The following is an 18,373-nucleotide window of genomic DNA, read 5'->3' as shown; positions in this document are numbered from 1 at the left end:
TCCACAGATAGCTGGGACAGAGTATATGCAGGAATGTTCATTATAAATATTTCCTAATTAAATTACTTAGTTGAAAATCATTTTTTTATACTGAGGAGCTGCATGTCATGTCACCATGAATTATACAGAATGCGTTTTACTTTTATACACAAGAAAATTTTCGGGCATTTTTACAAGTCAATTCCTTCCCATTTTTCCAGGTATAATTTTGTTATGTGCTTCGCAGTTAAATTTTTCTTCAATATAGAGGATTACCCACTTTACTGGGATTTCTGCCTAAATGAATAGTAATTATTCAAATAACCTGGTTTAAACAATATTAATTACCATTTAGTCATTGTATCATAAAACTACATCCCAAAATTCTGATTGAAACATTTTTAATTCGTGCAAAACTAAACAAGACAATCAAAACTTATATTTAAAATATTTATTTCAATTAAGGACATTTCATTAGCTTGAAATGTACGGAGTGGATAACAATGTTAGCTTGATCCTAATAAAGTTTCACTTCCACAAATTGAATCTATATACATACAAACCTGCATATAACAAAGAATTAGAAACAATAACAATTATATAAATAAACCAAAATGATAGAATATATTTTAGGTCACGCACAAAATTTTCCTCCCATGAAGGAAATATCCTAAGTTTATGTATGGTTATGTATTTATTTGCAATTTTATCAAATGTCAACATGGTTTATAGTTAGCTTTATGATATATTTTCAATGACATTCAAAACAAATGCATTAAAATTGTAAAATATCTTAATTTGCCTCAAATGTATGGAGGTAATACAGATATTTTGCAAACATGAATTACCCACAAACAACATATGTACATTGTACGTTACAATTGTTTTGACACGATAGCCAGTTGGGAAAATTAACAAATTTAGAAGTCAGATTATCACTGTGGAAACCAAACATAGCAAGAGTTTAGAAAAGCATATTGATTGAGAGCTGTTTTAATTAATCCACTTCGAATAGAAAAATCTCATTAAGCTACCATGATTTCACTACAATATTGTTCAAAGTTATAGATGGACCTGAAGATAAAGTTTTGTTTAAGGAAGGTATACACAGATGTTTAATATCTTTTTAGGAATTTTAAAAAGCATTAAAATTTCTAACCTGATGCTACTGATGCTATAAGAAACAATTTTGAGGTTACAACATGTAAAATTCCATGTACAAGTTTACATACACACCAGTTTTTGAGCTTTGGTTGTTGCCCTCATAACTACGTCACAAGAACTGAACAATGTATGTTCAATAATTTGCTTAACGTTTAAGTAAGGGCAGTAAATGAAAAATACATTTAACAGTCAACACTAACACTGCACATAATAAAAGGAACTAATATTTCCTTCACAACTGATAAATTGGAGCTTAAATATGTATATCTCAAACACACTACATCACACACATTAATGACAAAAATATATACAATGCTGCTCTCTAACATGCATGCTTTAAGCTGGTCTGACATTTTTTTCACAAACATACCATTCGTACACAAAGGCAAGAGATTCACTCTGTCATACTTATAATTGAAACGTTTCAGGACTTTTTATCTTCCGAAGTTTCCTTCCCATCATTCCGATGCAAGAATTCTACTATTAAGTAGCCTATCATACCAATAGCGAGCATTCCTATCAGAATGTACAACTTGATGTAGGCACAGAGGTGGGTGCTGTAAGCGTATGTGATGAAGAAACCGACGCTCTCCCACAATCTGAAATTGCTGTAGGACGCTTCTTCTTCACCAGGAAACAGGATACCGTAGAGAGCTGGAAACAAAAGTACAATTCCAATAAGAATCACTTTAATATAGAGCATGTTTCAACCATAGGCGTAGCTACGGGGTGTGCCGGGTGTGCCTAGGCACACCCTAATGGGCTGCTTTATCGAAGAAAATTAAAGACATATTTCAATAAGAGAGAAAATAAGCAGCAGTTTGTAAGAAGTTGAAAATGTCATTACTTGGTACAAAAGTGTGCATTATCGCTGATGAAACGAGTGTCTATAGTTTTTCGATTTTTTTTATGTCATTGGAGAAAGAAGATATTTACTGCATTCTACTCTGTACTGCAGCGCCATTCTTCTATACCCGTCACAAGCTGCACGTGTGAGAGAGCTTTCTCCAAGCTTACCCAAGTTAAAACTAAATTAAGAGCAACTCAGAAGCAGGATAGATTGGAAGCCCTGCTCTTGTTTTTGTGGAACAAGAAAAAGCTTAGTCTATTGATGAAAATGGAGTTATTGATGAGTTTAAGAACATTGTACCTTTTGACAGACGTCTCTTGTTATAGATGACGTGTATTTTGATGTATTTGTTTGTAACATTTATGAACATTTTTTTTGTGTGTGTAATTTCTATGCAATTTGATTTTTTCTACTACATATATTCAGAAATTTTCAACACTGTCATTTAGTGAATTTATATTCCTTTACAAACATCAGTGCAGTTAAAGAGCCAAGTGATTGTGTTGCAAAATATGCTATTAAAAAGGCACAAGACCTAATTTTTTCTTTGTGCACACCCAAATATGAAGTTCTGGCTACGCCTATGGTTTCAACCCTTAAACCTACTTATTTTCTTTGTGATAAGTAGTGAACTGATTTTAAGGTTTCCAAAAAGGTTTCCTTTCCAAAAATATAGCTGTTTTCATACCGATCGTTTGAGATATGTATATTAGGACATGAAATCAAGTAAAATGAATACACTTTGTTACACCTTTTCGTGAGATTAGCACATCTCTCCCCTTTTTACCAATCTTTCAGGTTTCACCTTTTTCTTCAGTCCTTTTTTTTCTGTTTCGTTAAAAAATTGGGACAGAAAAATAAATGATTTTCAATTTTCATTATTCTTGAGCAGTTACATATAATCCTCTAGTCTCATTTTGTAGAGCAGAACGAGAGCTATAAAATGGTATAATATAAATTATACCATGTTTACCATAAATTATATTATTTGCTAGTGTTGAATAAAGAATGTTAATGTAACTAGTTTAGACCTGAATAAAGGCATTTTATCAGCACCTTTTTTCTTCTTCATCTTTTTGAAAACATTTTCACAACCTGTTTTTCCCTTTTCCGACCATAATTTTGCACCTTAAAATCCGTTCCCTGATGATAAGTAGCTATGTTACAGTGATAAAAAAATTCAAGTGTAGTGTAAAACAGAATGGCAGGGCACGATTTGTGTTTCAGGAACAAGCGTCTTCTATCTCAACCCTTCACCTTTAAAATGTCTTATGGGCATATTGATGTAGGAAATTTTTTATTTCCAATTCAATTCGTAAGGCATACAATGCATATGATGATTACCCAAAGTTCGCTTCTAATTGTGAAAGCCGGTTTTAAATTATTGTGGGATCAGGAACACCCCAGTGTGGTGACCACATTTGTGTTGCTGTCAAATGTTTGGGGATGAGCATTATGAAGCTGTTTAAATCTCGCTAATATTTTCATTCTAAACAAAATTGAGAATCGCAACAATCCGAAATTGCAAGTCGTTTCACAAACTGCAGTCACACCAGGGTTTATGTATGCAACACCACTACAATTCTCTTCTTGCATATTTTTCCATTGTAAATTAAACGATTTTACATTACCAATAATTGTGTACAAATTTACTTGAGATAAATAAATAGAGCCAAGAATGTGTCAAAATACAGGCCATAACACCCTCTCGTATAATTACAATGTTGTGATTTATACAGTGTGGTAATGTAGGCTTCAAAGCCAGACCATTAATCAACTTTTCAGCACCCTTCTACCAGTGTGTGATAATTCCTTATAAATTCCAATTATACTCTTTTCATTCTCAAATTTTGTAAATGAAAATATATGTATCAAAACATAACTGTACTTCTATAAGCAATCTACCTTGTTTCTCAAGTGTATAGAAATGTTAATCTGTACATATTGAATATATTTCAGGAGAGAAATTTGTCGTATTTCGACTGGTGTTCTATTCTGATTTAGTTGATGTAAGCAGTGAATTGGACCAGTAAATATTGTTAAGCTGTGAAGGCAACAGTTCTGATGTTTATTTGAACGAAGGGTTATTGTTCATGAAAAGGTTAAGTCTACAAATAGTCTTGGTTTCTTCTGACCAAATGTTTTTTTCTTTTATGGTGGTTGAATCGGTTTCATGGATAGTAAGAATTAACAATATATTGATATTTTATAATAGAACGAAAATTTGTTATACTTTTCATGGTACTATAGGGCAGGGGGAGTACAAATAAGCATGTAAAGTCCTTCACATTGCCAATAATGAAACTATTTATGGCAATCTTCCGACAAACATTTCCTATCGACCTCCGCAGAACATGCAAACGCTCGAAATTGGGTCTCTTTGCGAAGCTATGTGAAGACTGTAGGTGCAGGGGATGGTATCGAGACCGAGATGGCCTTGGAAAAAATCGAGACAACACCGAGAACGAGACAGACACAACTAGGGACGAGACTGACACACTGCCAAATGTAGTTTCGATACCATCTCTAGTTTAAGATGTTTTCGAGAGCCTGGCGTTCATGTTTCAGGGTTCAGAAACATATTTTAAGCATGGGCGTCGCTACAATTTTTTTGTGGCGGGGGGGGGGGGGGGTTAGGACATCGATAAACTTGAATAGTAGAAATAATAATTATTATATCATGCTTATAATGATTATTATACATAACTATTATTATTGAATAAAATAAACCAAATTCATTACAAATTATGTAAATAGGAAAACTTTGCTACATCCACTCGATGTCTGATTATCTACAAGAACTGTTTTTTTTTGTTGTTTTTCTTGTTACCTTTCACAGTGCAGAGAAATGCATAGTTATTTTGTTTTGCTATTATTTTTTACACACCTCGTTCGAGAAAAGGGTTCAAAAGTTAGGAGAAAATTTTAGCTATTATGTTTTTGTTCCATTATGTTTTAATCTCTCACATAAAGCTCAATTTTTTGCAATATTCAAAACTGTGGAATCATGTAGTCGACGTTTAAAATGGAAGAATGTGGTCATTGTATTTTACACACTTTTTTTTACCTAACACAGCTTTTGCTTTGGTTATTCAAATCCTAACTCAACTGAACTTTATTTCTGTTATTAACAATAAAAATAACAAGCTTCCTGCTTTTTTGCAACTTGAAATAAACTATGTCAATTTTCCAGGTGGGGTCGACAGACCCATTTGACCCCCACCCCCCTCCTCCCGACGCCAATAATTCTAAGCGTTCGAACCTTATTCGGGCTTAAAATTGCTACGTTACTCAAGAAATTACCTCAAACTACAGGGTGTTTCAGAAGAAACTTTAATAAACTTAGCACTCAAACATTGTTCACTAACTTTTTAAAGAAACGCCCTGTACAATTATCGAACTCTTGCATGTTGTATTATTGCACAGAAATGAAAGGTGAAATACAAAGGAAGTAAAAGAAACTCACCGTTTACTTGGACGCCCCAGACTCCTCCCCCCAACCCCCAGAGTCCGGCGAAAATGAAGACAATGTAGAAACTGTCGTGAGAGGGTTTCCACAGGAGCATCACAGTGACGAGGGTGGTGTGCAGCGCCCAGGCGAAGATCATGACGGGGACCCTCCCTGTCACCTTCACCAGGTAGCCCAGCAGGAGGGCGGAAGTTGCGTTCACCACTCCACAGCAAATCATCACGTACCCTATGTTTGAAATGCCCTGAGTGCACGAGACGAATGCCTAAAAGAGAAATTTCAAAGTAGAAATTTAATCTGTCTTGGAAGGAAATTTACACCAACGAAACTGACAGAGGACGTTCTTAAGATTGATTGATTTGCTTTATTTTACTTCTCATTTTGTGCCATTTTTGGCTAATTTAAGAAGATGGGGATGAGTGACGATGTGATGAAATTGATGGACACTTACAAACATCCATGCTCAGGCAGGGATTCGAACCTGGGGCCCCTGGCGTCGTAGCGCGATGTGTAAGATAAATCTTAATATTTAATGCAAGATCATGTTGTGAATTAAATTGTCGGTTAATACAAAATGATTAAGCTGGACCATATATGAAATAATATTTTTTTTTTTTTTTTTTTGCGATTAGGCCCAAATGTCAATCTCTCTTCAGCTAGTACACCCTGGACTGGATTTTGCAGACTATCAAGGTTTTGGCGCCTTAACTCACGGCCAGTATAATCCTCCTTAGAGATCTTTGTGTGAATTTCCTTTCATCCATTTCATCATATCATCACTCATCCTCATCTTCGCCATTAACCAAAAGTAGGCAGAAAAGCGAAGTAAAATAAATCAAATTATTCAATCAAACAAAAGAATTTTGTCATAGATACAATATTATTCTTTTGTTAGTCTCAAAGCAAATACTGAAAAGTGTGTACTCAAATTTAAACTTGTGTGGACAGTGTTAAATTTTAGTTTTGCCTATACACGCAGTGCCTGCAAGCATCAATTAACACTTAGTCAGTTCTAGTGAGGCATTGTTTATGGAAATTATGAATTGCTAAAGCTACTTTGTGTTCCACAAGTAATCATCAACATCACTTTGTGGTATATCATTTGTTAAAATATGTCTTACAAAGTCTTTAAATTTATATGTATATATCACTTCAACAAGAACATTTGAATCTATCCGATTCCACTTTAAATAAAAGGCCAGTGATATTTAGTTTATCTTCTAATAGTTATTTTTTTAAATAAATATAGCACTTGTGTAAGTACACTATGTATATATTGATTGTGTGATTGAAATAAATAAGTCTGGGTGCGTCAGCACATGGGCTATTTACTATCCATAACTAAAAGCAACACCGTGTATCTGAGGACTAATATATCCTTACCTAGGTTAAAAGCTAAGGCTGTAAAGCGGTGTACAAAAAACACAGCTCTACAGAGGATTATACTGGCTGTAGGTTAAGACGCCAGAGCCTCGTTGGCCTGCATAAATGAGGTTGATACGTGAGCGGTGGCCACAGCGAAGGTCACCCCTTGTACATCAACAGTAAGTATTCATTTAAAGAAATTTTCATGAAGAGTATTACCTCTGTGAAATCTGCAGTGATGAATACAGAGTCCATTCCCATAAATAAGGTCATAGGGATGAGTAACAGCTGATCTCTATTCCGTAGGAGTTTTATCGTGGCTATGAGCAACTGGAATCCTGACAGGTTGCCACCAACTTTCTGGCGATCTCCCTGGTACCTAGAAAGAGGAAAATAGTATTCCTGAAATTTATAAGGGACGTAAGATACTGGAATATGACTCAGGCTCTTCAATACTAATTTTTCGAATCCACTGAATAGCTTTGGTGCTAAACACACACAGAAAACTAAATGCATAACATTTTTTGATGCACTACTGTATTTTATGGCCTCTATTCAGGTTTACAGTTTCATACATTTTTGTATATCGTATGTAGTGTATTTCTATGTCGAGATGCATTCCAATACATCAGTTGAGCTTTTTATGCACCCCCATGCTTCTATTTCGATGATGTACTTAAACATCTGGTTTGAGATATGCTTTTTTTTGTTTGTTTTCTGTGTGTACACTATATTTGTCAGAATATAATTTATTCTATAGTACGAGCCTTTACAACTGTACATACCATACAGTGGAGAAAATTCTTCATTTCATTTAAAATTCAGTACAAAATTCACGGGTGGGACACGCAGAATACATTTTTTTTATTAAAGTAAACATTCTGATAGTTATGCAACATTTTTCTTACAGTTTCTGTGCAATGGAATATGAATCTTAGCACTGTTGATTAAAAGCGCAGTTCTGTCGTCTTCTACGTTCACATGTCTATAAATTCTAACTCCAGTAATATTATTTTCAGTGCTTACCCCCCCCCCCCTCCTCCTCACCATACCCACCCACACACATATATTTTAAAATTTTCATCCTTGTACTTCGAACAGCAATTCCATACACACTAATATCCAAACCCACACACCTTTACACTTTCTTTTCTTCTAAATGTGTATAACTCTCAAACTTTCTTTATTTCATTGCTACTATAGAACACTATATATACTAATGTAAATTCATCACATTTTCCTTAGATGTAGCTTTTGCATATTTTTTTTTTACTATATAGGGCATCAAGTCATTATTTGTATTAATTTTGTTCAAAATGAAATGTTGTATGGCTTAATTGTAACCCTATGGAAATAATAATAATAACATAACTACCCTTAACATACTTTCCCACATTTGTTGCAATAAGTGAACATTTTTGTGTCACGGGTGGAACAGACGAAACACTGCCTCCTCACTTGAGAAATTTATTGCGATTTCTGGGAATTGTCAAATGATGAAAAATACATTCTTTAAGACAAAGAGAAGGTAATTGACCTTTAAATAATCTAGTTGAGTTGAGGGGAAAATGTCTCAGTTAAAAGAGAAATTAACTGTTTTTTGGTGTCACGGGTGGAACATAATGCAAGACGTAAGTAAATCAAAAAGTTATAACTTACTAACTTAATTATGCATAATACTTGAATTTTGATGCAAATGACAATTTTAGATCGTTCATTCACAATACAGGATAAAGTTACTGCATTGCATTTAATTTTAAAAATTGGGGTTCAGGGGGACTTTTACGTACATGGATTGCCCCTGGTCCATGATGTGCAGAAGTAAGGTTGAACTGAGACACTAACCTTTTGAGAGGGTCCACGAAGAGGGCTACGGAGAGCGCAGCGATCAGCATGCAGACGATGTAGATCCCCGACAAGGTGTAAATCTTTTCGTCCAGAGGGCGTTGGAGATTCTCGTTCTCCATGCCACCTGAAGGGCAGAAATTGGCTCCACACGTTCCCAGCACGTGCTCGTCCACTAACGTAAGGTTCTTTGGTTTCCCTGAGGATAATACTGAAAGGAGGAAATAAAAATATTAATTTTGTGGAATTTCGAAGCGTGTTTTAAAAAGTCCTGCAGGATTCTATAAACCTATAACTTTAAAGTAATAGGTTTATTACAACGAAATATTTTTTTTAACATAGGGAAAAATTTTAAATTTTGTTCTGCCCACGCTGCTGAACAATGTCGCCGATTGGGTTTCAAAACTTGGGGGTCAAGGTGTCAAAACTAAGGGGGAAAGGACAGTAACTTTCCCTTTGGTTGATAAGGTTTAGCAGAGTGCGGGGGCAAAAGTGGCAAAACATGGGGGCGAATCCCCCCAAAGTCCCCCTTAATCGCAGACATTGCTGCTGATGACGTGTGTGCAAGTGATCACGCGATTCCAAGATGACGCCGATGCAAGAAAAAGAGGACCCACACCTTGGCCCGCAAGGTCAACAGACCTTCTTAAGCCTTTCGATTATTAGCTGTAGGGACATGTCAAGACTCAGGTGTATTCAAAGAAATCGACAGATCTTGACGACTTGAAGCTCAAGATGCGTGATGTGATTCGCAACCTTCCGGACGAGCAGTCAAAACGTAATTCTCGGATTCAAACGAAGATTGGATTCATTTGCTTTATTTTACTTCGTTTCTTGTGCTACTTTCGGCTAATTTTCAAAGATTGGGATGAGGGATGATATGATGAATAGACACAAACATCCATGCCCAGGTCGGAATTCGAACCCGAGACCCCTGGCATCGTAGAGCGATGTGCTAACCACTCCGCCACGGTGGGCGGCCCAAACGAAGATTGCAAGTGTGTTTTGGACGTGAATGGTGACCAGCTGGAGATCTGGCGATTAACTAAACCACATCAAATATTAAAGTTTTCTCTGTGTAACAAATAATATTTCGTTGTAATGAACCTTGTTATAGGATTTTTGAATCCTGCAAGACTTCTAAAACACACTACATAAATAAATCGAAATTTTCTTGTAGACAGATCTTACTACCTCCTCTAAACCACTTCCCTAAATGTAATATAAATTCAAAGTTTCAATTTAAACCTTTGTGTGAAACAATAAATTACAAATACCATAAACCTCATATTAATCAAGCAGAATTACCCGCTTAAATTTCAGCGTTGAGATGAAAGTATCCAGTTTCGTTCTTTTGTTCAGCATTGTTTGAAGCAAATACATGAATGAAACAAAGTGCGTTTGTGAAATAAATTTTATGCCTATATAGAACTTTCACTCACACAGTAGAACCACTGTAAATGTACTCCCATGAAAAAAATAATCTCAAGATTCTTTTACTGAAGTTGTGGCATTTATAGTTATTCGTGTCTTCCCTTGCAAGCAAAATGTTCAAAGACACTATACTCACGTTTGAAATTATTTTAACTGTTCAGGGGTGCCCACAGGGGCGGATTATGGCGCTGCGCCATAGATTTGGGGTGGGGGATTTTTTTCCCTTCAAATAATATGAAATTCAACATATATGTAAAAATTTTACACCTTAAATGTACCATATTTAATCAATTAGATGAAGAAAAGAAAGTGTTTAAGAGCATTATCGAATGGGGGGGTGGAGAAATATCCAACTCTTACATATTAGGCCTTAATTGACATGTGCGTTCTGGGGTGGGGGGGATTCTGAATTAAACGTTGGGGACAGAATCCAACTCTGGGTCTTTGATTGTTGGGGGTATATTAGTTAGACGGGGATTGAGTATTAAATTGAGGGAAGTATCCAATTCTTGTGTATTACTATTGTCAGACTGTTGCGGAAATTCTGGTGTGGTGATAGAATTGTTTTTTGGACGAGGCAATATCCACTCCAATATCAACAGTAAGTCTAAAATTGGCATGAAAATTTTAGTGGTAGGATTGAGTATTAAATTTGGAGAGATATGTGTCTTTATAAAGTGTTAAATCTTAGATTGTGAAGTGATTTCTTTAGTGGAGAGAGTGAGTTCGAACATTAAATTTTGGAGACTGTATTTAGCGATATGGTATCCACAAGTTTTCGACCCCGAACGTCTAAAAGAGAATCTGGAACAAACTAAATATCTCGGGATCGTAAGAAAGTATTAACACCCTATTATATTAATATTCTTGAAAGCCTACAAGGATATGGATGTAAAAATTTTCTTTCTCGCTTTGCTCGTAATGTTCTATTATGACGATCCGAGTTTGGCGCTTTACTGAGGTGCATGTGAAGATTTATACTACAGTTGCATTACAAGACATAATCGATATTCATCAATTACATTACTCCTTAAAATATAATGCTTAGTCTGTTGGTATACTGCATAATTTAAAGCAGGTGCATCATTTGTAACAAAAAGCGAAGAAAAAATATACTTTAGGTAGACGCGTTGTCGTAATTAAATACTTTGTAGGGATTACGATATCGTTTGAGGGCGCGAATGGTATAATTTAGAGGGGACGGATGACGATTTTTTTGGGAGATCCGCCATTGGCCTTGGGGGGATGGGGGTGTCTAGCCCAAAATAATTTCCTAAAGTATTCAGATTAAAATTTACTTCATAGACTCAGGCTACTTTCAGATGACTGCAGCAAGTACGTTAACTAATGTATATTTTTCAATGAGTACATATTTTGTTTATCATCACTATTAATGAAATTAAGAACTTTTGTCGTTGTTCCATACGTATGTACATTATATGTGCATAAAATGTAAATTAGAACACGCAATTTGTTGCTTTCGAGATTTCTCTGCAGTTTCTGGCATTAAAGGGTAAAATTTTCGGTCAAAGGCTTATCATTAATAGTTATTCTGTTCCTTAATATTTGCTTTCGGTATTGTGCGGTTGTGCCCAAGTGAGTTCATTGAATAGATTGCTTCAATTCTTGAAGAATGATTTCTCACGTACTTGTGTGGTTTCACCAGTAACTGCTATCCTTTGCATGCGTTTTTCGCAATCTTACAGTTAACACCTTTCTAGAAGTCCAAGGTCTCCCCCTCTTACTTTGAATCAGGGTCAAATTTTGTGAAAGTTGTTCTCAAACTTTTACACAGTTGAAAGGGGCATCTGCAAAAACAATTATGATAGCATCAGGAAGTGATTTATCTTTATGAATAATAACTTTTTACACTGCTGTTATATCTCTAGTGGGAAACAGCCCTATTCCAATTTCCACTGGATACTCCTCCGTCCATAGTGTCATGCAGAGTCCTAGTTTGATTGCGAGTGGTCAGTGCATAGAACACACACATAATACCGGGTGTTTCAAATAATTTAGGGGTTACAAACATTTATTGCAATAAAGTATTGAACTTACGTTATTGAAACCAGTCCAGAACGAACGAGGAACTTTCAGTTTTTTTTTTTGTTGTTTTTTTTTACAGCTAGCTACAAATGTTCAATGTGTGCATCACGGGTGACACGGCACACATCGACACGACAGTCTGCTTCTTGCGACACTCGCATGAAAAAGGGCCTGTCGGTAGTGTCTATCGCTGAGATGATACGCTTCCTTAAGGCTGCGATATCACGCGGCATCAGTCTTTGATGAAACCCCACAAAAAGAAGTCACACGGTGTAAGGTCCGGTGATCTTGAGGATCAAAACATTGCACAACACAGTATGAGTGATGTGGGTGATTTGAGTGTCGCCTAGCGGCAGGGATGTCAACTCTCAGCTTAACAAAACATAAACGCACAAACTGTTTGCGTTCTTCGATCGTTCTGGACTGGTTTCCTTAACGTAAGTTCAGTAATTTACTTGCAATAAATTTTTGTAACGAGTCAATTAGTTGTGAAACACCCGGTATATTAGACATAATGAGTCAAGTTCGCAACACCGTTTGACACTAGGTGTAGTGCAGGTACATTCCAGTGTCAGGCTCGTGCGAAGAAGCCATGCTCAACAAAGTAGACAATAAGCGGTGTCCAAGACCCAAAGATTCAACAAATGCCTTCTCGTGCTTTCACAGTTCATTTCATTGGTTATCACGTACCACGTGACTGCACCACACACTACACCGCCCCAGAACGTTGTGCAAACTGTACAGGCACCAAATACACTACGTGACACCAAATCAACGAAGCAGAGGTGACTGTGTGACACTTCGTAACCAACTATACTCTTGAGTGCAAAGAGTCAAAAAGTGCAGTGAACTAGACGGGGCTAATACGAAGGACGGTTTGATCTGAAACAGAAATGACAAATAATGTGCGGAAAAAAATTATGGTGCAGAAACTACACACCTTGCTCTACTTTTCCAGATATTCGCCACACCGATTCAAGCACTTATAGCGTGATACCAGTTTGTTGATGCTGTCATTGTACTCTCTTTCTGACAACGTATTCAACAATGTACTGACAGTGTCTTTGAGTTCACCAGCTGTGGCAAAGAACTTTCTGGAAGAAGCAACCTTCGACTGTAGCACACAGTACAGTTCACCTATAAAGGTTTCGAAGACAAAGATCGATGAAGCAATTCAGGCTGACCAACGTTAAACGTTAGGCATGAATCTTTTCCTGCAATTTCACGATCTCTTCTTCACGAAATCGTTACAGTACAAGACTGCTGACTGAGGAGCTCACGGTCATTGTCACGACATGGTTGAATACATTGGCGTCAACACAGTACAATGATGGCATCAACAAACTGTCATCACGTTATGATTAGTACTTAGATGTGTATGGCGAATATGTGGAAAAGCAGTATGGTATGTAGTTTCTGTACCATAATTTCTTCCACACATCATTTGTAGTTTGTGTTTTACATCAAAAAGTTCCTTTTTTTCTGGATAACCCTCGTACATTGGGAGCCATGAGTATTACCGTTCAAATTGTCCATCACCATGTTCGTGTACTTTATTTGTCCCAATAAGAGCTTCAAGAATTAGAAGAAAACTCAAATCACGCTGTTGACAACTTCTGCACCAGCATGCATAAAAATCTATTTCTTAAAAACATACAGGATGTAAGAGAAAAATTAATGAAAATAGTCATGGACAATGTAACGGTAATACTCATGGTTGTCACTGTACATCCAGCCACATATTTCAGACATTGCCATGTTGTAAGAAGTAATTAGTGTGGAGAACGCCTTCTTACCTGCAGATGAAATCACATTGCCCCAGATCTGGCTTCCCTGGAACAGCATGGAGAAGATTCCGAAAAACCTGATGACTATGACGTCAGACTTGACGCCAGTGAGCTCCGCGTAGACGTTCCCGACAACAGTTAGGTAGGTGGACTGGGCGCACCAGAGGGGCCCCCCGCCAAGGCCCACCAGCACGCCCGCCGGGATGAGGGTGAAGAACTTGGCGTAGAACTGGGCCGCGATGTACGGGATGAAGAAGAGGCAGGAGAGCGAGAGGGCCCACTTGCAGCCGATGCCCCGGATGATGATGACAGGGAGGAACAGCGTGGACAGGATGAGGGCGGCGTAGATGGACGACAGCGACGCCGTTCCAAGACCCGCCTCAGAGTTGATGGAGCTCTGGAGATTGGCCGTGCCCTGGAAACAAGATTTTAGCACATGAAATATATATCTGGATCTTTATCATTAGACTTTTAGTTTGCACCATACTGACCGCGCTTTCCAGAATTCGCCAGCGTGGACCAGACTGGTGAACCAAAACTGAAGTGAAATCCAGAAAGCTTCATAGTGAAACAAATTAAGACTACATTATTAAAGTGGACGTATATTCGCGTTTATTAGGAAAACGTTACTGATAGTTTCTAAATCACAGAAGATATTTCACAAATAATATATATTTTCACTTAACTACATCTCAATTTCCATGTGCAGTACGAATTTAAATGGAATTCTTTCGTAAAGAAAACGCGAATGGATGCTTTGCTGCATGTTGCTGCAGAACATGGACGCATGTTTTGATGCGTCGACATACTTTATTTCACTTTGCGTGCAAGTAACGGAGCAGCCCTATTACAAATGTCGATAGTTTATGCCTGCAACTTGTTTATTCGCCCTCCGTGCAACAAAATCGTCGTGACATTCCGAACTCTTGCCTACAGAATTGATATCATGAAGCAGAACAACTTTCAAAGCAGACGACGCCATTTTGTTTCACCAGCTCTGTAGGACTGTGTGAAATGACGTCATGGATTAACCGGGGAAAGATTTGGTTTACACCGGTGAAGTACGGAACTCCGAAGCGTGCATCAGCGGTGCACCAGCCAGTCCACCGGTGAAATCTGGAAAGCACCTTGAAACGTGCTTTCAGGTTTCATCTCGTCTTGATACCAAGTTTCTTTTTCTGCTGAAACGAGACAAACCGGGATAGGAACGAGCCCTCATTTTAATAATTATATTTTAGTTTAACTTCATACTGATAAATTAACTTGGTGTCGTCTCCAATTGTAAATGCCACTCTCGTTCTGGTTTCAAAAATATCCATTTATTGATTCTAATCACTATCAATCCATCCTCATCGACACAATTAAACTAAAAGCAGGAAAGCAACATAAAGCAATAACCATTTCAACACAATATTCATCATGAATAATGTTTCTGAAGGTAGTTCAATAATAAAAATAACAATACTGACCCTCTTTTGAAATCCCACGATACTCAACTATCCCCTAAATCGGATGTTCCCAAACTTCTTAGTTTCACGGCTCGCTTAATGTTTCAAGACGTTTCCACGGCGCCCAAGTCATATGTAAGCCTATTTAAGGCCCGCATTAGACGAAAGCATTTTCCTTAGCATTTATGCCATGACCAAAAAGCTATCTTGTAAAGTAAGAAATGTTATGGAATTTCAGCTGCCATGGCAAATTTCCTGGCATTTCTCAAGGAAAGAACCGGCTTTATTTACGTAGCATTTTTCGTAGCATAACCAATCAGAAGCGACCTCATGGTCACGAGTGCAAATGTAATGGCGGTGGCGTGAGATGTAAACAACGTATCACTTCACACTTTTAAACGACGATAACTATTCAACCGAGAGAAATATGGCTTCGTATTAAATGGTTTTAGGTAGAGAGGAATGGCGCTAATTAAATATATAATTTACAACGTTTACTGTACACGTATGGAAGAATATTTTAGCTTTTTCAATTGTAAACACCGTGCACACAGCATAGCGTGTAACTCGACGTGCCTTTCGTGCTGTATATATTATACATTGCAATCGCAAAAGCTAACCTAAATGGTCCATGAAATGCTTTCGTGTTAAGTACTATCTGCTATAAGATTTTTGGAAGCATTTACGTAGCATTTATGCTAGCAAAAATGTTAAAGGAAATGCTTCCGTCTAAAGCCGGCCTAACACTTGCAAGGCTCAATTAATGTGGTTAGGTTTCTTGCCTTAAGTAAAGAAATAAACATTTTGCTTAAAATGTACTAGTAAGCATATATTTGGAATAAGTGTCACTTCAGTGAAAGTATTGGAACATTTCGTTTAGGGAACCACTGCCCTAAATGAACTCTTAAAAAAAAAGAGTGAAGCGAAGAACAAATAATTCAATCAAGTCCATCTTTATACGCTATCATAGTGTGTCCTGTGACACACTTTATAAGCTGTTTACAATATATCAACACAGCCTATATTTTATCCCAGAATCTCCCTAATTATCCCTCCCCATTGGAATGTTTATGGTTTCATGTTGCTGTTGCTTGACAAGTTTAATCCCTAACCCAAACTGAGTATCGCACTTGTCCTTCGTCAGCGGATACCTCGGATCTAGGTGGAAGCTCACAGTAGTTCACCAGCCATATCCCCCTCTTAATTATGGGGCTAGAATTGATTGATTGATTTGATTTATTTTACTTCGCTTTATGTGCCACTTTTGGCTAATTTGCGAAGATGGTAATGAGGGATGACATTATGAAATTTATGAATGGACACTCACAAACATCCATGCTCAGGGATTCGAACCCGGAACGCCTGGCGTCATAGCGCGGTGTGCATGGAGGGCTAGGAACATGACAGACTAGTCCTACAAATTGATCAATCTTGCGCCAAAGATGGATAGAAGTTGCCGGAACAATAAATCCATAGGCGTGCGCACGGGGAGGGGGGGGGGCAGTTGCCATTACCGTTATTAAACAATATTATGGTATTTTCAAAATTAAGTGTTTTCAAGCAGACTAAATTTCAAGCAGCTACGAAGGGTGAGGAAGGAGAGTATTATTTCCTATGAAATTGAACTATCAACTATTCGTTCTCTAGCAAATATCTTGTTATTCACACACAATATATTAGTTAGTTGCATTACCTCTGTGTGTTTAGATAATAAATTGCCCATACATTGGAAATCTGTAGCGGTGATTGGGTGACAAAAGTGGGATGAAGGGCAAGGACAGTACATTTTTTCTTTGTAGAGAAGACTTAACAAGGGGGCAACTGCCACTCGCCATTACTGTTTGAAATGAATAAATTAAGTATATATGTTTAGAATTCGCTATACGAAACCATGTTTATATGGAAAACTGTTTGTGAATCACAGAGAGCGGAAATAAAGCGGGGTGGACAAAGAACATTGGTGCCATGAAAGTTTGAATTGTTCTAATATAGAGATTTTCGGCGGGTCCGGACACTTTATACACACCCTGTTCCACACCAATCAATGGAACAAAACAGTGAGATGAGGTTTTAATTTCTCTGAACTTTCATAAAGGCTTTTGCCACCCCCTCACCCCAATCAGAGGGCCTGCGGATGCCTAGGAATAAATCTTCTGGATTAGAAACGTCTGAGAGTTATGCAGTTTACTGAATTAAAATTAAGAACGAACAGGTTATGATTAAACAAACCAATGCAGTAGTCAGCGGATTTACAGTGAAATTAAGAGGAAAAGAACTCACCTGAAAAGCTGTGTAAAGAATCATGAAGGCGCAGCTGACGACCAGCACGTTCTTGAGTATCCGCCATTTTTCTGCAGGTGAGAATTTCCCCTTGGACGTGGACAGCGTACACACGTCCGCGGCCCCGGGGAGTTCCTTCCCCTTCTTTGGGGTGTCGATGTACACGCGAGCTGCCTGCAGAGGGTCGTTCCTCTTGTCCTCCGCGAAGGCCTCGTTGTAGCAGCCACCGCTCTCCGCGTCCTGGACGTCCTCCACAGGAACAACCATTCTTTCCCTGGGTTTACAGCCTCCGGGTGTAGCAGTCTGTAGAGAGAAATGGCAAATTAATATAAGACAGATTCCAACGCTTCCTTTTTGCAGTGTGAGGTCATAACAGAATCATATCTGCTGTCTACATTTTTACACTTTACTGCAAACAAATTACACCAAATAGTTTTAATGTCAAGGGGTCTGACGGAAGTTCCAGGGGGGTGCTCAGAACATTGCGTGCGAAACGAGCAAGAACATTTTTACATCCATATCCTTGCAGGCTTCCACGAATATTAATTTAATGGAGTGTTAATACTTTCTTACGATCCCGAGATATTTAGTCTTTTCCAGATTCTCTTTTTAGCACGTTCTCAGCCCCCTGACCCATGCCTGACTACGGGCCTGTGCGAGGTGCGTAAATATTACCAGGTCCATTGTCCATCACCGTAAGGCCTGC

General features: G+C 37.7%; 1 protein-coding gene across 1 annotated transcript in view; it reads right to left on the bottom strand.

The window, feature by feature from the left end:
• Positions 1–415: 415 nt before the first annotated feature.
• Positions 416–18,373, bottom strand: part of LOC146005379 (UNC93-like protein) — a 68,454-nt gene continuing 50,496 nt past the window's right edge. Inside the window, exons 2-7 of the mRNA XM_083144593.1 lie at positions 17,668–17,970; positions 13,949–14,354; positions 8,673–8,883; positions 7,047–7,206; positions 5,460–5,727; positions 416–1,797 (exon numbers count right to left, since the gene is read on the bottom strand). Of these exons, the coding sequence (XP_083000719.1) occupies positions 1,568–1,797; positions 5,460–5,727; positions 7,047–7,206; positions 8,673–8,883; positions 13,949–14,354; positions 17,668–17,934 (1,542 nt within the window). The 5' untranslated portion in view covers positions 17,935–17,970 and the 3' untranslated portion in view covers positions 416–1,567. The remainder of the gene's footprint in view (positions 1,798–5,459; positions 5,728–7,046; positions 7,207–8,672; positions 8,884–13,948; positions 14,355–17,667; positions 17,971–18,373) is intronic.

This window comes from Lepisma saccharinum, chromosome 23 (assembly GCF_977018435.1).
Source record: "Lepisma saccharinum chromosome 23, izLepSacc3.1, whole genome shotgun sequence".
Lineage (NCBI taxonomy): Eukaryota > Metazoa > Arthropoda > Insecta > Zygentoma > Lepismatidae > Lepisma > Lepisma saccharinum.
This window is presented reverse-complemented; position numbering and strand designations above follow the sequence as displayed.